General features: G+C 36.0%; 4 protein-coding genes and 1 non-coding gene across 6 annotated transcripts; 2 read left to right on the plus strand and 3 right to left on the minus strand.

The window, feature by feature from the left end:
- Positions 1 to 441: 441 nt before the first annotated feature.
- On the plus strand, positions 442 to 3,849 carry LOC120157994 (eukaryotic translation initiation factor 2 subunit beta-like). Of its 2 annotated transcripts, none has more exons than XM_039168941.1 (10): positions 442 to 512; positions 633 to 673; positions 806 to 914; positions 1,157 to 1,206; positions 1,287 to 1,341; positions 1,429 to 1,520; positions 1,930 to 2,075; positions 2,425 to 2,567; positions 2,678 to 2,810; positions 2,964 to 2,997. In XM_039168941.1, exons 2-10 carry the CDS (start codon positions 638 to 640, stop codon positions 2,980 to 2,982), a joined length of 783 nt encoding a protein of 260 aa, XP_039024872.1. In that variant the 5' UTR covers positions 442 to 512; positions 633 to 637; the 3' UTR covers positions 2,983 to 2,997. The 2 variants fall into 2 exon arrangements, with proteins under 2 accessions (XP_039024872.1, XP_039024871.1); XM_039168940.1 differs by lacking the exon at positions 2,964 to 2,997 and adding an exon at positions 3,564 to 3,849 and having other exon boundaries at positions 444 to 512; positions 2,678 to 2,763.
- On the plus strand, positions 2,971 to 3,050 carry LOC120158028. Its single transcript, XR_005519190.1, has one exon. It is a non-coding gene; the product is annotated as a small nucleolar RNA SNORD34 (small nucleolar RNA).
- A 748-nt stretch (positions 3,850 to 4,597) lies between the features above and the next one.
- Positions 4,598 to 12,048, minus strand: LOC120158013 (condensin complex subunit 1-like). Its single transcript, XM_039168954.1, has 17 exons — positions 11,898 to 12,048; positions 11,021 to 11,346; positions 10,577 to 10,737; positions 9,308 to 10,487; positions 8,965 to 9,156; positions 7,762 to 8,403; positions 7,487 to 7,663; positions 7,044 to 7,111; positions 6,733 to 6,955; positions 6,537 to 6,636; positions 6,327 to 6,442; positions 6,190 to 6,247; positions 5,677 to 5,828; positions 5,392 to 5,593; positions 5,151 to 5,321; positions 4,980 to 5,074; positions 4,598 to 4,609 (listed from the first exon to the last, which is right to left on the minus strand). The coding sequence occupies exons 1-17, from the start codon at positions 12,046 to 12,048 to the stop codon at positions 4,598 to 4,600; spliced, it is 4,026 nt and encodes a 1,341-aa protein (XP_039024885.1).
- Positions 12,049 to 13,873: 1,825 nt separating this feature from the next.
- On the minus strand, positions 13,874 to 18,275 carry LOC120157993 (L-galactono-1,4-lactone dehydrogenase, mitochondrial-like). The gene is made up of 6 exons (XM_039168939.1): positions 17,643 to 18,275; positions 17,041 to 17,291; positions 16,590 to 16,775; positions 15,224 to 15,638; positions 14,599 to 14,739; positions 13,874 to 14,226 (listed from the first exon to the last, which is right to left on the minus strand). Exons 1-6 carry the CDS (start codon positions 18,273 to 18,275, stop codon positions 14,068 to 14,070), a joined length of 1,785 nt encoding a protein of 594 aa, XP_039024870.1. The 3' UTR covers positions 13,874 to 14,067.
- Positions 18,276 to 19,520: 1,245 nt separating this feature from the next.
- LOC120158014 (UPF0481 protein At3g47200-like) lies at positions 19,521 to 20,997 on the minus strand. Its single transcript, XM_039168955.1, has 2 exons — positions 20,218 to 20,997; positions 19,521 to 20,144 (listed from the first exon to the last, which is right to left on the minus strand). Exons 1-2 carry the CDS (start codon positions 20,995 to 20,997, stop codon positions 19,551 to 19,553), a joined length of 1,374 nt encoding a protein of 457 aa, XP_039024886.1. The 3' UTR covers positions 19,521 to 19,550.
- Positions 20,998 to 21,215: the final 218 nt, after the last annotated feature.

Here is a 21,215-nt window from a genome sequence, read left to right on the forward strand (position 1 = left end):
TCGACAAGCCTAACCTATAAAACATTGGTCAGCAAATAGATCTAGCTATGCTAATTCAATGAGTTTAGTCATTGCACCACAAGGATAAGATATTACTTCAAAATTCATCAATAATGTTCCAATGTATAAAAAAAACAATTTAAGGGGACATTTCCTTTTATAAAATGAATGAGAAAAAAAATTAATAACAACTTAATAATATGAGACGTTTTCAATCTCATTAATCCTGTCGCCATTCCAATCACAAAGTTCACGACTCTCCTTTTATCTATAAGTTCCAAGGTTAGGAGCAATATTCAAGAAGATTCAATTGTGTAGGAATCATTTCAAAAGTATATTATAATTCAAGGACCTTTTCTGAATTAACCTAATTATTTTTAACCTAAGCTTTTTTTTTTTCTAAAAAACCAGGCAACAGCATACTGTTAACATATTCCAAAACGCGAGCCGACTGTTTCCCTTTGTATCAGATTATCTTCTGGTTCAGCATTTCTTTTGTTCTCTGATTCTAGGTAAATCAAAGAAAATAACACCATCTCATGATATAGGGGTTCTTTGGGGAAAAAAGAGAACCTTTTAAAGTAAATATACTTCTAAACAAATTTCTTTGAATTCTTTCGTTGTTTTCGCAGCAATCATGGCAGACGACGAAGTGAAGGATGAGATCCCGGAAGTAAGTCCCTTTTGTTAAGCTTTCCCACTTTCTGTAATTAATTCACGTAGAAGATTATACTGGTTCGATTTTAGATGTTTTCACATAAATTGATTGATTTATTTTTTATTTTAATTGACGTATTTGCTTCAGCTTACATCATTCGATCCTACTAAAAAGAAGAAGAAGAAGAAGGTTGTGATTCAGGACGGTGCTGATGATTCTGTCGATAAGTTAGCCGAGAAAACTGAATCCTTGTCGGGTATTTTCTCCAACTATTCATACAAATAAATTTTGCATATATATATATATATATGTGTGTGTGTGTGTGTGTGTGTGTGTGTGTGTGGGTGGGTGGGTAATAGATAGATGTAAAAATATAATATAATAGGAACAAGAGACAAAGGGTAAAAAGCAAATAGTGGAAGTATGAACTTGTTGGAGTTAGTAAATTGCTATATGTTTTGTTAGGAGACTTATCATTTAATTTTTCTTTGCTTACAGTTTCTGAAGGGCTTGACTTCAGCACCTTGAAAAAGAAGAAGAAGAAACAGGTGAGTTTATGGCTTTAAATTAATAGATATGTTTTTTTTTCCGATTAACTAATCTGATCTTGTGCACTGTGATATTGCAGGTAGAGACCAGCACATTTGACGAGGAAGTTGGGGATGCTGGGGATGATTTGGATGGTAAGATTTTCTTTCATTAAATGGATGCCATTCTTGTGGTGAAATCTGTAATTAATATGTTGATATGTCTTTTTACTACTTAACTAGGTCATATTGATGGGGATGAAGAAGGTGATAGTATTCCCTCGCGACCACGCTATCCCTGGGAAGAAAGTGACCATGATTACATATATGAGGAGGTATAGTGTGTATGTGTATCCCTCTGTGTTGTTGATATTGCATGATTTATCTTGTAATTATTGATTGGATATTCGTGGATGTATTTTGATAATGTACCTATGAACTGTACTTGGTGGAATGTTAAATGTCAAAGAAGGTTTTTGGAATTTCACCATTCCCAGTGATCCATTTTGGAGGATGGTTTTATGTTTCTCTAAGGCTGCTGATTGAATGGCTGTCTTTGTATCTTCACAAATCTGGAGAGATTGCTCTTGATTTTATGGGGTTTGAAGTTGTAATTAGTGACTAGTAGAGCTCCAAGGGGATTGACTTTTCACTTTTAACAGCATACCTGAAAATTATTGAGTCTATATACTATTTCTTCTGCTGTACCATTGATTTAATCTTCATTTGATGGGATGAATGCAGCTTCTTGGTCGTGTGTTCAACATTCTCAAGGAGAATAACCCTGAGCTTGCTGGAGATAGGCGTAGAACTGTTATGAGGCCTCCACAAGTTCTTCGTGAAGGAACCAAGAAAACTGTTTTTGTGAATTTCATGGATCTATGCAAGACGTACGTTACTGCCCTTTTTCCTGTTTTCTGTACTCTTATTCATATATGTATACACACAGAATGTGTTGCTGTATGGGATGGCTGAGGATGGCATATATCCTTTAAGGGCCACTTTTAGATTTTGGATTTTTATCCTTATTCTATAAAAATATATTGCATGCATGTTGGTCATGCTCGGAGTTTGTTGACCAATATATTGTCTTTTGGTGTTGTCATTACAACAGTATCTGACTTAGGAGTTGATAAGATTTGGGGTTTATGGTCAAGTTTATTATTCAATGTTCTATTTGCATATGGGTTTCATACAGACGCATCTTTCTAACAAATTCTTACATGTGAAATCATTTAGAATGCATCGACAACCAGATCATGTCATGGCCTTCTTGCTTGCGGAGTTGGGGACAAGTGGATCACTTGATGGGCAGCAAAGGTTGGTTGTGAAGGGCAGGTTTGCACCCAAAAATTTTGAAGGGATCCTAAGGCGTTACATCAGTAAGAGCCCATTTTGGTCTTTGTAACTTGTATTGGGATGCTAAGGAATCTAAACTTGAAGCAGGAAATATTTTGATGGACTGACTGGGAAATTGGTTTCCTCTTTACAGATGAGTATGTTATTTGCCTTGGATGCAAAAGTCCAGATACAATTCTCTCAAAGGAGAATCGTCTTTTCTTTCTCAGATGTGAAAAGGTAACATTGTTACATTCTTCTCCAGCCCCTTCCTTCTTAGATGAGCATGCTATTACTGCCTTGGGTGCTTATTATATATCTAGAGTTGTTTTCTTCCATTATAAATTTTTTATTCATTTTGTGATCATACGAATTGGGTGTGGTGGAGCAACCAACTTCGTCTTCTCACTATGTGAATAGTGTAACTAGAAGTTTATATTTGCTTTTAGAGGCTTATGATGATTAAAATTGCCTACATTGTCAGACCTTCCCTCTGATGATATGAAAATAACAAATCTGAGGCCGGAATTGCTTGTGATCACTTAAAAACTTATTTGTGACGGTAGATGTCATTGTGTCTTATGATAAGTTTGGTTTCAAGTTTAATGGAGTTGATAGCCATTCCTATTCTAGCAGTTGCATTATTGCAATTCTTTCCACTATGAAATCTGACCATGTTCAATAAACTACCTGCACTATCTGACTTGTGAGCTATAAATGACACTGTTATTGAAGTCTCCTCGAAAACCATCGTGCATGTTGATTTGGAGTGAAGTTTTCTGGTGGGATTATTGTCATCAAGTAAATTTGTTTTGAAGAAATTTTCTAATGAGTTGTCAAATATAGTTGCCCTCTTTGTCCAAAGAGGGCTTCTGATGTTCGAAAACTGCCTACATTGTCATATTGTTTCGTGAATGAGAAAATGCTTGTTCCGGAGCTCCCTTGTCAACTTTCTAATGTTGCTTAGATTTTGAGTTGTTTATTCTAATGAAGGTCTTGTTTTACCTGCTCACTGCCTACTGTTAACTCGATCTTTGTAGTGTGGGTCTGGACGATCAGTTGCTCCAATTAAAGCTGGTTTCGTTGCTCGTGTTGGCCGTAGAAATGCTGGCACTTAGGCTTCTTGATTCGGCCAAAAATGATAATCGGAGGCGAGAATTTAGGAACACCGGGTTTTAGTACTTTAGTTTTGAGATTTTAAGCGGTACCAAAAGATTGTGTGTTTTGAGACTTGCGATTTCCTTATTTGATCAACTTGGCTCATACTGGAATATATCAGCGGAGAACGACTTGAGTCTTATTATGACAAGTATTTAACGAGGACCACACTCTCTCGTCCGATTAAATTATTTATTTTTGATTAACTTTTTTCAAATTTGATCCATTTATTTTAAATAAATATATGTATTTATAACTATTTTATTTATTCTAACTTTCTTAAAAAAATATTTTTTGTCAAGATTTCTGTGTTTAGTAATCACAAGTTTTAACTATTTGCAATCGGGTCAAATCAGATATTATTTTGGGGCAGATTTTAGTGTTGATATTTTTCCATTTGCAAGATTCTAATTCAAAATTTTACTTAACAAACACCAATCACTTAATTCAATGAACGTTAACACATTCAAATGGTTACGATAACGTTATACGGAATTAACAGTTGCCAACAAAGGCAAAAACAATGGATTTTTTTGTCAAACAATGAAATTGAATATTTTAGTTGATTTATTCAAAATCTATTAACAGCATTTATTAATAAAAGAACCAAAGATAATTAATAAAAATTATGAATAATATAAAATTAATTTACTGTTACAACTAGACTTTATTGTATCGCATTGAATACTAAATAATACAGCTCTGTTCACGAACCATACATATATTGTCTAACCAAATCCAATTCTCTGTTTACAGACTATACGAACACTTTCGCCGATTAACAAAGTGAAGAGACGAGAATTCATATGAAGTATTATACAAAAGGCTGTAGAACCTTACGAAAAAGCATAAAAAATAAATTCAACTCCTGGATTTCTCCTATTCAGTGACTCAAATAGGTGGAGCTAAATAATTTTCATTGTTCTACCTGCAAATTGTGGAATATTTCATTATATTTATGTAAGCATGCATGTATGTATGTAAAAGAAACTAAAGTAAACTATTCCTAGGAATGGATACAAGAGTCGAATCCGACAGATTTTGACCCAACCTTATTAGGTCACTTTTTTTAAATTATTAGGTTTAGGATTGAGTTTAAATTTAGGGTGAAAATATCTTATTTGAAAAAATAATATAGTTATACCTTATTTATTTAGGGATAATTGCAATAATGCCCCCTTTATATTATTATTTTATATTATTATTTTCAATTAAATCCATATTTTATCAAATAAAATTAAGAATTTTTTATATATACCCATGACCATCCTAATTAAACACAGAATGCATGAAGCTACCTTCTTTCTTGATCTTGTAATTCTTTGGGCGGATGTGGGCAAGGGCATCTTCTGATCTTTCACATGGCTTATTGTAGCTCGGGATCGTGACGCCCCTATAACAGCACCGTAGTATTGTTACTAAACACATTTAATAAACAGGAAGGAGCAGAGTTATGAAGCTAAAATTACCTTTCCTTTCGACTCTCGTTGATTGAACTTCAGTCTCCTCTTCTTGTTCAGTCACCTCACTCGAAGCTCCGGAAGGTTCGTCTGGCTCAACAAGTTTACATCTCGGTTCGTCATTCGAAGTTTCGGTTTCCTCTTCCGCGGACGTATTGGCAACCTCGGCATCGCTAGCACCTACAAGATAATAGCGTGAATAGCAAGAAATTAGAGAGTCACAGGTACATGGTTAAACTCATGAACCAACCTTCAGCAACTTCAGATTCTGCACTTTCTTCTCCATCATTTGCGTTCGTGACAAACGCTTCTACGTTGCCGAGCTTTTGTCGATGTATTTCTGCATTTTTGGCAGTAACCTCTTGCTCCTTCCTTTCGTTGTGGAACTTGTTGAGTTTCTCCTCGAACTCCTCAATGCACACTTTCAGTTCTGGTTTAGCAAACTTTTTACTCTGCAACCGATGCGTAGATAAAATGAATCATCTGATCCGAGTTCACGATAACAGACAGGAAAGACTAGGAAAGAAAAGAGTACCTTGTTAATTATGTTTCTAAAATGGTCTATCACAGAATCCTCAGATAGGGCATGTTCATAAGTCTTGAATGACTCTATAAGCCTTTTCACTCCCTTTTCGGTGAATGATAACTGAGAAAGACAATAAGAAATATTCTCCCATTGCACAACATCTGCAACAAAGACGAACCATTCTGTAAGCAAAATCGAACTTCTACATTCATAATATGGATGCATCCATAGTTATAGTTTATTTGCAATATGAAACAAGGTCAGAACCTATAAACCATAATTTAAACCAAAAACAATGTTTGCTAATTGCTTCCAAGATCCTGCCAACCCTACTAAAAGGAGCAAACTGTGCCAGAAAATTTACAGCTTAATCTGCAGCAGCACTTATGGCCACGGAATTGAAACCTTTTAACCTTTTATAACCGAATATCAGGAACACAGAAACAATAATATTCGGAAAAGGACATTATCATCTTCAATGAATAAATGCAACGAGAATTTAAACAATCAAAGATTGCATGCCTGTGACTCCACTAAACCTATTGCAGAGCTTTTCAACAAGTGATTCCATTTGTTTGTCCTGAAAAATATTATAGATATCATGTTAACGAGATTATAAAGAACAGTAGTGTCATTTTTATCTAAAAATATATATTTACCTTCTTGATGGAACCGATTAAGAACTGCATTATGTTGCAGAAAGAGTCTTTCTGCAGATCTTGTGTGGATAATTTACCGAGGATATCTGGGAGTAAATTATATATTGGATTGCTTCCTGCCAAAAGAATTGGAAATATAATTGTTAAATACTTATTTAAGTCGAAGAAACATATTTTACTCGTTTCTGCAGTTGGAATATCACAATTCACCTTTCTTTGACAACTCCAGAAAAAAGAGTTTAGCCAAACTAGAGATCCTCTCATCATTGTCTTCTACTCGTATAGCCATCTCGTTTATGTAACCTTTTACCTGATCCAAACATGCCAAGAATTAGAACCCTAAAGCTTTCTAATATATATAAAGTTAAAAAGAAAGAGTATGCAGACGATAGTCAGCCTGTCAGACCTTCATCATGTCATTTAATATGAGATGTGAAAGAACCAGAACAGCATTCTTCCTAACTGAAACCGAAGGATCCTTTAACCGAGCATACATGTTCTCCGTCCATGGTTCTAAGAGATTAGGAAAGCGAACTGCCAGATCTCCAAGAGCAATAGTGCAATTAGAACGAACAATTTCTGATGGCGCATTCTCCACAACAGTGAAGAGAAGTTGGAGATTTTCATCACTGGAAAACAATTCAATAAAATAATCAGGCATGAAATCTCCTTTGGACTCATAATAGCAGATAACAATCTACAGGATGAGAGATTTACCAAAATTTGGCATCTATAATCATGAATCGACATAAAGCAAGCATTGCAGAGGCTTGTAGTACTGGATACTGAAACAAAAATGTAAAGTCAATTTATTGAACAAGGTTTTGTAAAACAGAGAAAATAACAAGCATACATGCAATCTAGTATAGATAAAGAGAAGTAACTTCATTTTGTTTCCATGAGAAGTTAAAATGACTTCATTTTTATCAGTCAATTATTGTACAATTTATATTTTATAAATTATACAAATAAATGAGATTATTCTCAAGAACTTAGCAAATGTCATGATGAGAGATGATCAGACATAAATTCAAATGGTAAAGAAAATAGTCATAATCACAATGTTACACGCAGTAATCTTTATTGAGAAAGTAGATAATGGAGTCCAAAGTTAGGAAAATGAAAGGAATCAAATAGAGAAGGAAATCTGCAGCACGCACCTTCTGCATCAAAACAAAATTTCGGCACAGTCTACTGAGAAAAGGTGCGCACTCTCCAATCAAATTCTTTTCACTGAAACTACCACAAACAATTTCTTTCTCTGCTCTCTCAGCGAGTGTGTCTAGCATTGCATCTTCAGAAGCAGCAAGACCGAGTTCAGCATTGATATTATTATCCTGGAAGACATCAGATATATAAATTCATAATAAGTTTTCTTAATCTAATTATAAATTCATAATTGAGAATAAATTATTAGTTGAACTGTGTTCTTTACCTTCTGCGTTTCAGCATTTTCTTTGCCTTCAGAATCCACTTTTTCTTTATTACCTTTCTGTTTCTGGATCTTTCGAACACAAGATTCAATGTATACCAATTGGTTCATGGCAGCATGACTTGTGACAAATAAATATCTGCTAAGCTTTGCTACTTGGACTGTGGAAAGTGCAGTGGAGTTACCACTGACCATGTCATTGTGTAATGCATCTCCTCTGCTACCACAAAAAACTGAACTAAGAGATTTTTTTACAAGATCGGCAGCTAAAATCTCTGGAGTTGGATGGATGGTATATACTGCATCTATTGCTTTATCAGCAGCAGCATACCATATGTTATCTGGAAGTCCAAGGCCTGTAATCAAGCTTTCCAGAATACTGAATATTCGGCTGCCATTACTAAGTACCAACTTTTTCTTGTCCTCATTAGACAACCTCTGGATAGCAATGCATGCTGTCCTAGCTAATACAGGTTCCACTTTGGCCCAACGGCCAAACCCAATGTCAATAATGTCCTGTAAGTGGGAGCCAAGGACTGCACTGGATGATTTTGCTGCCATGCATAGTATAGCTAAGGCCCCACGACATTGTTCAGCAGTGGTTCCGTTAACGTTAAAGCAAAAGAAATCCCATAGTGCTGATATCTGTAAGAAATGGGACAATGAAGAAAAATAATCATTCATGTTATTAGAACAGACTTTTTTATCATAACATAATTGCAGCCAAAACACTTGAAAGGGAGGATGCGCCACAGTTAATCAACAAAATGATTCAGACTCGATTGCATCAAATTGTCTTTAGTAGTACTTAAACAACTCAACCTAAATGACCTAAATCCCTCCCTCAATGAGTAACCCCGAAGATACTTTACTGTAAAAAATAAATCTAAAGCCATTTGTGCAATCCAATTACATTTGTGGATCCACAGAATACAACAATGTCTTAAAGTCTATCAGAAAATGATTCCATGTTTCAAACACACTTGGATTCATTCATTATAACCATACAAACATCTTAATTGTCGTCACGTTTTATGCTTTTAGCAATTATAATACTTGTGCATATTTTTTTCATGACAACTAGCAACCAGAAAAGGAAATTCCTACAGAAGAAGGCTTGACTTTTCTAGGTTTCCATTGCTAACCGTGGAAAAATTTTAATGCAAAATCAACAAAGATATTATGAAAACATGAAAGTGAACATACCACTCCACTGGAAATATCACCTTTAGACACCAAGGCACCAACAATGAACTCGAGGGCTGCTTGGTCCCCTACATTTGAATCTATGGCTAGATTCAAAAGATTTTTAGAAGTCTCTACTAGACTTTTCGTGATATAAATTGTTACGAAAGCATTCTCTACAGCTTCATATATGGATTTGTCTTGAGAAAATACCTGAAAAATCCAGTAATAGATACTATTTGTGTCAAATGTTAATAAAATAATGTTCACAGGTTAGTCAACCTAAAAAGCACAAAAAGAGGAAAAAGAAGGTGAAATAGAAGATAACATAGACATGAAGGCATTAGAACAAATAATAACCTACCAGTGGCAACATCTTGCGTAGACAGGCTTCTGCACCATCAATTTGGAATTGTCTACATCTCATCAGCAAGAGAATGGTGGTCTCAACATCTGTGGCAGAAGATGAAGCCATCAATTGAAGGAGTGTTGGCATTGTGGCAGATATACACTCGGAAAATTTCAAACCAGCCTCAAGGGAGGCAACCAAGGCCTTAGTTTGCTCCAAGTTCCCAACATCTGGAACAGGACTATCCTTACTAGCAATCTCTTGTTCAGTATCATCTAAAATATCAGTTAAATTCTCAGGCTGGTACATGGTCACCTCTTCAGCATTTCCGTTATCAACTTCACCATTTGACGAGTAATTATCAGAGGGAACACCATCACTCATGCCTTTGTCCGTTTTAACTGGTTCAAGTTCATTCAACTTCTTCTTGTATTGCTCCAGAGTTGCTTGAAATGAAGCTATTCGGAGTTGTGGACCAAAAGGATTATGCTGCATCATCATAATTAATAAATTCAATGCAGATTTTCTAACAAAGGCACTCTTATCTTCCAATCTCCCAGCAGCTACAGCAGCAACCTCATTCCATAAACCAATTGAAACAGAATGCTCCTCACATAGCTCAGCCCAAACTTGAAGAGCTCGACTCCTTGTATAAGCTGAAATGTCTCTACAACGCTCAAGCAAAATTTCCAACATGGCTTGCTTGGTCTGAAGACGAATGGATTTAGAACTCACTTCACCTTCAACATTCTTAAATGCTTTTGCAATTAATTTACCCAAAACACCTACGAGGGCATTCCTTATCTTATAAGATTCTCCCCCAAAGTGTGGAATCAAAAGTCCAATGTTAGTTGACACTAACTTTGGTAGTCGATCTGCAAGCTCCACCAGGAAGCGCCCAATATTTTCAGCTCCAGCCGTATCCTTCACATAGGATTTGGGGTTGGTCCTCCCAATCTCTCTGATAAGGGAACATGCAAGTGTTCCATCAGCATATTTCTTCTCAGCAAAAGCAACGGTATCAGCCATGTGGGTAACAACAAAGTCATGTTTGTAAATAAGGTGCATAATTGAAGCGGATGATTGCTCAATGTAGTGGTACTTTGTAGCACAAGACCCAATGATATGACATAAAGCATCTTTTGTTTCTGAATCCTTTAGAAGCGTGGCCTTCTCAAACATAGAAAACGCATTTCTGCAAATCCAAAATCAGAAGTAAAGTTCACTTCAACTGAAACGACAGTTTATGATAGTTAGTAGGACTAGTTGGACGAGGTCACTTACTCCACGATAAAAGATAGATAATTTTCGTCTGGGTCAGCTGATCCAAAGAGCAAAGAGAGGTTGATCTCTAGTGAGTTTGCAATCAGGTTAAGCATCCGGCCCCTCTGCAACTCCCAATTCCATGAGTTTACTGGCTGCTTCTTACGGGTACTTGCTGTCACCTGACAAATGACCATCCACAAACCATCAAACGTAACACCAAAAACAGCAAGCAGCAAGGAAGGAAGTATAGCAGGGGCCTATATGGATCCTACTCTTCATTTTTCCTAAAGTATGTGCAGCACCCAGGTTCAACAGATATTCATGAATCATACGTGGTATATAGATATCACCCTCCAAATTCATGAAACAACTTGGAAAATTTCGAATATTCCTCTTTCGGACACACTATCCTTTCTGACACTAACACACAAGTCTATGTAACATAGGCAGGGGATATAGTACCTTTGCATTGTTGCTAGAACCAGTGTTTGACTCCTCGGTCAAAATAATATGGAAGAGAAAGAACGAGTAAATTTTAAACGCGTTTCGATATGAAGTGACACGATCAAGCATTGGGGTTTCATCATCATCCTGAGCTTGGGAAACTCGCACGAGGGAATCCACATTCGGGAGCAAAACACTCAAATTAGACCGAAGACTTTCTGCAAGAATAGACTTACACGATGGTGTAAGGCTGGAAAAGCCTCGAACCGATGAGAAAACACGATCAAACACATCTTGCTCTTCGATACAGTAGAGCTCTTTATCAGAGAGATCAAAGGATACCCCTGTATTGAAAGGAGAAACAAAGTTCAATTAAATTTCTTTGAAATCATGTATAATTGATAAAATTAGCGTTACAAAAATGCTTGGAACGTGAAACATAAATATTCTACTCTTTAATGCTAGAGAAGAATGAGAAACTCAAATCATTTTTTCCAAATAATTTATGGAAACCAAACCAGCTTATTTCGTTGACTAATTTTCTCAACCGCGGGGGAAAATATTTTTTAAAACAAAAAAGTATCAGAGAAAATTTAAAGATTTAAACAAATTCATCTTCATTTTCCAGAATTTCCTTTTAGCTGAAGCAGTCTAGACCAATTAAAATGCATCCATTTTAGCAAAAAATAAACCGAATTTACACAAACTTTAAAAGACAAAAATAATCATATATTAGATTACGAGTTCGAAAATTTTAGAATAAGCGAAGATCTCATCGCAATTTTCCATAGTTTTCTTAAAGCTGCTAAAACTAATCTAACTTAACAAAAGGTAAACATAATTGACACAATTCTAAAAAAGAAGAATCATGAAATAGATAAGAAGAAATTGGAACCTTTGACAAATTCTTCGAGTTCTGAAGGACGAAGCTTAGAGACATCGATAGCGTTTTGAACGAAGAGACGGCTGTCTTGGTAATCTTCTAGTTCTTCTTCAACCTTCTCTAGGGCTTGTAGATTTGCTGGGAAAACGAAGTGAGGAGCCATTTTTGTTTTAGCAGATCTTCAAAGAGAGAGAGCTTCTCTACTTTCGTCTCGTCTTTTGTTTGTTTAATTTGGATTTTCCTTTTTCCCTCTAATTATTCAAATCAAAATGAGCAACCGGAGCGGGAAACTTCATTTTTTTCTCCTTTTGGGTCTCTGGTCGGGTCGGGTCACCTAAATGGCGCAAATGAATGGTTAATTAGACGTGTCACTTGTTTATTGGTCAAACAGTCATGTCACTCATCCATAACAAAAATTGATTTTATGTTAGAGGATTGAATAATTAAAATAACCAGTCTAAAATAATGTATTAATGATATTTAAGACCTTCAGTTTTTTCTTAAAAAACACAGAGTAAATTATCTACTTTGACAACTCATTTATTATTTAATTTTTATTTTACTAAAATATTATTTTTTAAAAATCATAACTAACATTAAGTTTTAATTTTATTTTGATTACATGTTAAAAATTAATTGTGGTGTTTATGTTGCATTTTTTTAAATAATTTTCAATGCTAACTTAGCATTATTTTATGCTAATGTCATATTAGGATCATTGATAATTTCATAACGACAGATGACCAAAACATAATCAAAACGTAACATTAAGTATGATTTTGAAGAAAAAATAATACTTAGGTGATTAAAACTTAAACTAAGTAATAAACGTGTGACCAAATAAGTAATTTACCCAAAAATAGTGTGGCTTTATTACTCAATATGATCCTTAAATTGAGAGAAAAAATCAATATAATTTATTGACCAATAAAATCAAACGTTAATCATTACAATATCAATATGACATTTCATAATACTGACATGATAAAATAATTTAATTATATTTTTATTGATTTTGAGAGCTTAATATTTAAAAATAAAAATTGTATTTTTTAATGATTTGAATAATTAGAGGGAAAATGATTTTAAATTTGTATTAATATAATTTTATCGTTAAAACTTTAAATTTTATCATTTTATTCCAATTTAAACATACCTCAAATTTTATTTTAAAGGGCCATCAAAACTTAAATAACCTTAAATTAAAAATCTAATGATATTTAGATTTTATTTTGAAAAACGGTAAAGATGAGGAATTTCTTTTAATATTAAAATATCAAATGAAGGCCTAACCAAAGCATCCATAAGGACCATAACCAGTATCAATGATTAAATCTCTTGGTCGGTGGGTGATCACCGAAGAGGTAAACGACTGAACAATAAAAGGTGCTTCACATTCATAGGTGAAAATCCGGGTGATCACCAAAGAGGTAAACGACTGAACATGAAAGGTACTTCATGTTCATAGGTGTGAAAATCCGGGTGATCAGCAAAGAGGTAAACAACTGAACATGAAAGGTGCTTTCTGTTCATAGGTGAAAATTCTGGTGGTCGCCGAAGAGATAAACGACTGAACATGAAAGGTATTTCATGTTCATAAGTGAAAATCCGGGTGATGTCCGAAGAGGTAAACGGCTGAACATGAAAGGTGCTTCATGTTCAAAGGTGAAAACCCGAGTGATCGCTGAAGAGATAAACGGCTGAACATGAAAAGTGTTTCGTGTTCATAGGTGGAAATCCAGATGTTTGCTGAAGAGGTAAAATGACTGAACATGAAAGGTGCTTCATGTTCATGGGTGAAAATCAAACCCCCATCATATCATTTTAATAATATAAAAGAAGGTGCATCAATCAAACCAAACTATCATCACACATTTTGTTCATCAAATACAAAGTCTATGTTAGGCCTGAAATCACGTTCACAAAATTACTTCTCCCATTGATCATCATACATCCAATTGAAATTGATAGCATGATGGTAGCATTAATAAATACCAACACTTGGAACCACTTATTATACGTAAAAGAAATTCTAAAATTACACACCAATGTCCACATATCCTTCCAATGTAGTGTACAAACTGTTAAAGATGTTTCATTGGCCAAAAGAACAGCCAGCATGAAATTTTGATTCTTAAGGTTTTAAATGAATAAAGAACTGACCAACAATAGGGTATGCTTTTCAGACGGAGTCGGACAACGGGAACAACTTTTCGAGCACGTTATTGGAGAGAATTCTGTTGGGATCCAATTCTTTCCGTGCTTTGTTATAAGCATCAACTGGGAAACGGTTTTTGAGTCTCGCTTGCAGAGTTCCGAGTTCTTCCTTGTCCTTTGGAACCTGCATATTGCATAGTTATCTTCTGTTGGGATATTGACACCATAAATGATCTAAAATTCAGTGTCAAAAATGCATGTCCAAGTGCATGCACAAAGAATCATACACCAGAAAGGTTTAAACTCATTTCTGCATAACATTACTGGATTTACATATAAATATGCACACATATATGACCCACGGAACAATACAAACATATTTTTTTATTGTATTTTTGGATAAAGAACATTGGAGCCAGTAGTTTTTCTTTTATTTTCTTTAAAAAAAAGCCTTAACCATCAGACATTGAACCACTATTACATAATCCAGAGCCCAGACACTAGTAGACAAAGAACTTTATAATTCAGACACGATAATATAATATATATTCATTACCTCAATCTTGGCCCAATGTTCATAGGCAGAATATTTGTCCCACAACTGTGATTGTGTAAGATGCCTGTAGTGGAAGAATTCTTCGGTTATGTCCTTTCTCTGACGAGCATCCATTGTAGGAAGGTACATGATTATACCAACCTGATACCCAGAACAAAGAAAGAGAAGCAGATTTAGATATGGGAAGTACAAGCAATTTTCACACTAAAACGTGATCTAATCAACATACATACCGGACTCTTGCATTAACGAAGAGAAAGGTTAAAGGTCATTGGTAACTAGTACTCTAAGACTCTAATTGCGATTTTGAGTTCCAGGCATCAGTAACAGTGTCCAATTACCTTTTATTTTATTTTTTGACACATTCCATTATGTTGACAGTGTCTGTTTCAGACACCGGTACCACACCGATACATCCGGACATAAGATGTGGCATCAGTGCTTCATAGATTTTCTACCAATTGTTCATTGTTGCTAATTAATCCCATAGGTGTATGCATGCATGCGCTTGTAAATTTGACATGTCTCTTATAGTAGATTTTCCTGCTGAGGCAGAAGCTAGTTTCATCTACATGGAAAGTAAGAGAGCTCTGGATTTGAAAATCACTGAAGAGAAAGAAATTACCCATGAGAATATGTCATCTTCTGCCGAGCTCGAAGCAGGACTCATTGGGCTCAGGCTGTGAGCTGTCCATCGCTGCTCTATAGGAGCAGGCGCGGGTATCTCATTTGTCTCAATGAGTTTCTTTAGCTCTTCAATGTACTCGAGGTCCTTCATGCTAGGCTTGGACAGAGTTCCTGCAGGAAAACAGGTTTCCGACACCCACTGTTGTCCTCCACAATCAAAACCCAATATTTCATCACTCCATCCAACTCGATATCCCTCGGACTTCCTCCAGAATTCAGCTTCAGCATGATTAACCTTCATGACATGATCTTTGTTGAGAGGATCAAGACTAAGCAGTTTATCTCTTAACTCCGTGAATGAGAACTCATTTATGTCTGGTTCATTGCTGTCAGGTGGTGTAATTTCTCTGGCCCTGCAGAAAACTAAGTCATTCAGGTAATTGACCGAAAATTTTAAATTTACACATAACCATAAAAAAACCTGCACAAAGGTTGATATCAATCCATTACAAAATAAAAAGTGCATAACCAAAACGATTACCTATTCCCCTTGTGAAAATTACAAAACAGAAATATGGTTCCCGGCTGTTTGAATACCAAACCAGAATAAAAATTCAGCATTTAGAATCAAAATCAGAACCACATGAAATATGGCCAAGGCACAACCAAATTGGTATCCATTATCTCTCCTTCAAAAGGATATCCCTGTTGAATTTCCCTCACCCTGGAGTTAATTATATATGAAAGAAAAAGAAGGAATTTGTTGATCCTAGTCTTATAAGTTTGTTTCCATTCAAATTGATCAATAACTTTTCCACATAATTGCTTGTTTCTTCTTCCATGGGAAAATGTAAATGCTCATTCTCTGCAGCTATTCATGAACATATCGCCAAAAACTAAAAAGGAAAAAAAGAAGAAGACGATTTTATGCAAGTTTTGACATGGATAAGGAACAGCTAAAACCAGTACCCTAAACCATAAAAAATAAGAAATAGTAGAAATCCCACTTTTCAGCTTATTTACCAATCCAAATGAGTCCCTGATTAAGACCCATTACCCGTACTGTACTGTTAGTGCACTAGAAATTCAATTGTAAGAGTTGACAGATAAAGAAACCAAACTCAAAACAGTTACACAAATAATTTATCAGTTTATTCTTTCTTCGCCTTTTCTGTGTTACTCCAACAAGGTTACTAAAATCAACATAGAACTAATAAATATAATGACTTAAAAAGAATATTATAGGATGGAAAAAAAGAGTTATTCCCAGCTAGGCTATTACAGGGCACAAGAGGACCATCATTTCCATTGGCTTCGTAGCTTTTCCAACAAATTGGACAAATACCTAAAGAGAATAGCAGTACCTGTATTTATTTATAGATTCTTTGTAAAGCTCACGGATATCTTGCATAGCCTCATCCTCAGAATATTTGGGTTTGAATTTGGGTGGACCTCTCAGTCTTGAAACAGGGTTGCATGTCACAACTACAACGGTGTCGGTATATGGAATGTACAAGTACTTGATATGCTTATTCTCAGATAACATCTTCCTACAAGCAAAGAGGTAAAATGCTTTCAATGTTTGAGAATACAGTATATGGAATGTACAAGTACTTCACGAGCTTACATTTGGACAACATCTTCCTACAAGCAAAGAGATATAAAGCTTACAATGTTTGAGAATCAAATTCTTCATTATTCATTCTTTGGTTTAAGAACAGGAATCTACAAGTACTTTTCCGACTTAGACTCCCAACAAAATTTGATAGTCAAACAGCATCACCATAAGATAATATCATAAATCAAATAAATTACTTGTGGTTTTTCTTGAGGTCTTTCAAGTTTGAGACAGTTGTGTGCTCCACAAGCTCTTGTCTTTCAACACATTGAATGATCACTTCAGCAACCACCCCAAGCCCCCCAAGACCACAGCGAGCTAAATAAAATAACTCCGGGTCTTTCTCTTTCGAAAGCTCTATTGTTCCCTTGGCAGGAGTAACAAGTTTCATGCTAACGATCTGTTCGTCAATGGGAGGCAATTTTGCGCCAGTACCATGAGCACCTACCTGAAGACGAGAAGAAGAAAAGGACGAATGTCAGATCAAAGGAGTTAACTTAAAAACGACTCATCTTCATGCAATTCACTTCATCAATAATGAAACAAGCTTGACTCCATAACTTTACACTTCATCCAAAATTCACACGTATATTGTAAGTTGTCACTGAACAGCACTATACAATATAAAATATAGCAAAAATTATGGCAAACTGAAGACTTGGGCGCTGATCAAACACCAATTTAATGTGATCCAAGCTACAAAATCTGTAAAAACTTTATATATATTTTTCGTTGTGCTTCGTATATATACTATTACCCATACTACAGATGAATGAACAATAAAGCAAGGGGGGAAAACCTGAAGAATGCCACCAATCTGCTGCTCTCTAATGGAAGCAAAGTTCTGAAGAGTTAGTCCATAATCCTTAATCTCATCTACCAATTGCTGCACTCTTATCCCCGCTTGAACCCTCACCCTCTTATTCTCCTTATCCACCTCCAACACCTTATCCATCAACGCCAAATTCACCATCCCTCCACGGGCCAACCCAATCCCATTCGGGGACAACCCAGACCCGACGGGCCGGAGCTTAGCCGGCTTCTCGTTCGACTCCTTAACCAGCTCCTCCAGCTGCTTCAGATTCTCGGGCTGGTGGAAATGCCTGGTTTGCACCTCGTGTGTCCCACTCCAGTTGGACACCGTATGGAGGTCCTCGGGCAGCGGCGCGTAACGGAAGAGCTGGGCCTTCTTGTGCTTGGCGTTCCCCGGGAACGGGAAGGAGTAGTAAGTGGCGGCGCCGCAGAAGACGAGGAGGGCAGTGTAGCCAAGGTACTTGCGCAGCTCGGATTCGGAGGAGGATGAAGGGGTGGTTGAGAGAGTGCGGATCGGGGAGAAAGGGGGCGAAAACGGCGGCGGCGGTCGTTGGGGACAATGGGCGAGAGTTTTGAGGTGCGTTTGGAGAGAGCGTTTGAGGGAAAAAGATCGAAACATGGTGGGGAAAAAAAGGTTTCCGAGGATGAATCAGTGAAGGGGAAACTCTGGGTTTTGTTGTTCTTAGATCATTTCATTGGGTTATGAAATGAAGCAGCCGGGAAGGAGCTTAATGTTGTTTTCTGATTTGGATAAATCGATAACGATTGTGAAGCTCTACACAGCGCAGTGAAGAAGTCCTCCTTTTACTGTGCCTGTGATCGACCAATTTTTGTTTCCTATTTCCCCTTTCTCTTGTCATCCAAAATCTTCTAAAAATTTGAATAAATATACAAAATTATTTTTTTAAATTAAAAATCGAAATTTAATTCAATTAATTAATTATTAGATATTATTTTTTTAAAAAATTAATTTTAATTAATTCTATTCAATAAATGATTCAATTTGATAAGTGATAATAACGTAAACAGCCTTAATCTCATGAATAAGACTTATTGCATTAAAAGTCTTTTCACTAACATTTCACGAAATAAACTTTTTGCTTCTAAAAAGACATCAAGGTTAGATCAAGGAAGGTAACTCGAGTAGTTTTTCTTAATTTTTTTTTAATTATTATATATTTTAAATATTTATTATTATTAATTTATTTTAGTTCTTTTTAAAATTTTATAAATTTATTTTGTCTTAAAATTTTAAAAGTTTACACCTTATATAAAATTTTACGTCTATCTTAAATTCACTCCCCTTTCTTCAATGATCTTTATTAAAACTCGAACAATAATTTTCTCATTCATACATCAATAATATATCAATTGTTAAATTCATTATTTATGATATATTTGCATATGAATTTAAACACTATTCATTCATCAAATACTAATTCAAATGTTAAACACGACTAAATACATATCGAAATCACACAAACAAGACCTGTGAATAGTTAAATAAGGATGAGTGGCCTCCCGATTCAAAAGCCTTTGAATCCTCGTGATTTTTCAAGCAGACTCCATTATTGGGCTTAGACAATTCTTTGCTGCCACAAATAGAAGAAGAAAAAACATATAATGATATAATTAAAGGTGGGAAACACTTGTAAGTTGAGTATTCATGAAACATTCCAGCATAAATACAGAGCAATCTGATAGAATTAGGGATGACCATAGATCTAGATTTGATGAGTATCGATTAAATCCGATATGATAAGATCGTTTGAAATTTAAGTTTGTGTTAAATTTGGATTGAAAATTATATCGGTTTTTTTAACCAATATTTAAGCTTTTATGGTTTAAAATCTAGTATAAATGACAATGGTTTGCGAGACAAGTAAACGAAGACTTAATTGGCTGAAATAATGGTGTAATAAGTCTGAAGAGAAGTGAGGAGAAGTGCAGTAATGGCGCCCACAAATGCTATAAAGGTCCAAGGGCTGCTAAAATACGTGAGATACGCTTGAGCTGCATGCCTGATCCACTTTCTCCCACAACGATCCTCGATTTGCAGTTTCACGTCGAGGTAAATTTCTGGATTGGAAACAAGGACAGGGTTCATCTTGTTGAAAAGTTTAGCCACTTCTTCATCACTTCCAAGCGCATTGTAGAGTACCTCATCATCTCTCAATACTTGAACATCTACGGCATCGTTGATGAGCGAATCGAGGAGGCAAATGTACGATGTGACTGTGGAATCGTTTTCGAAATCCGGGCACACTTCGTAAGCTATCAAGTTCATGAACATTGGCCTCGTCGACTCGTCCACCCTGATCGGTGGTAGCCGTAGTTTTCCCAGAAAGCCTGTGCGGCTGAAACTTACGTCCGTGGGGAGACTGGTTTCACTTTGTTCAAACCAAATCCCAGAATTTCTAAGCTCTTTCGCTGGACGAAACCCACGAGGAAAAAAACCAATCTCGTATCCGCAAGTGGAAAACAGATCCTGGCACATGAACCCTAATTTCTCCAAAAGGCTTATCTTCTTTTCTTTCTTGAGAATGATCCAAGAGATGAACTGGCTCTCCTTCCTGCTTCAGTTGTTCTTCCATCTCTTCTGGAATAAAAACAGAATTTGCTTCAATGAACCTTTCGATCAATCTCATGAACAAGCCCCCCTTGCTGCTGCTCGAGCTCGTGATTAACAACTCGAGAACACGGTAAGGCAACTGGTTTTCCAACAAGAACAGATCCAAGTACTCGAATGTCTGCAAATCAGTTTTAACGATTGTTTTACTCCACGATTTACTTCCATCACATTCATAATAATGAAGGTATTGTAAAATGGCTTGTAAGATTGCACATCCGTCAACGAACAGCATCCAGGCCAGCTTCTCATCATCATACGGCTCCAACACCTTCGGATCGTAGCATTTCTTCAAGCTACCGATCTCCGTCTTGATCATGTTGTATAACACCCCCTTTTCGACTCCAATGTTCTTCACGAAATGTGCTGCTAATAGAAGCTTGAGTTGCTCGGAGCCATGGAGAGTAGGATCACCGTGGTGGATGGGTCCGATTGATGTGAACCTCGGCTTGAAATACTTGATGAAACTTTTGGGGATGCCGAGGGTTGATGGAACCCTTTGGATCAATGGTTTGGTGGTGGGTTTGAGTTGATGATGACCTTCAAAAGCTTTGTCTAATGACTCGAGTCTCTCTATATCGACATTGCTGAGATTGAAGTACCTGTGTGGTACTGAAATGACTATCTCTGGGATATTGTTATTTGTTTCGTTGGTGGAAACAGCTCCGCCCGGGACACTGGCTGCGCCACTTCCTTCCTCGTGGGACGACATTTTCAGCTGACCTTTACAAAAGAGATTAACAAGGTGATTTTACAACTAGTTTTGGCAACTTAATTTGAGTTTTAATTTAAAGTGGGCTTTATTTACTTTTAATGTAAACTACACCATTATTCACTTAGCTTTAAGTTATGTGTTAATTTGATCACTAAACTTCAAAATGCTTATTTTTAGCATTAAACTTAGTTTTCTTATCGATTTGGTCGTGGGTG

Source organism: Hibiscus syriacus, unplaced genomic scaffold (assembly GCF_006381635.1).
Source record: "Hibiscus syriacus cultivar Baekdansim isolate YM2019G1 unplaced genomic scaffold, ASM638163v2 tig00111298_pilon, whole genome shotgun sequence".
NCBI classification, from domain to species: domain Eukaryota; kingdom Viridiplantae; phylum Streptophyta; class Magnoliopsida; order Malvales; family Malvaceae; genus Hibiscus; species Hibiscus syriacus.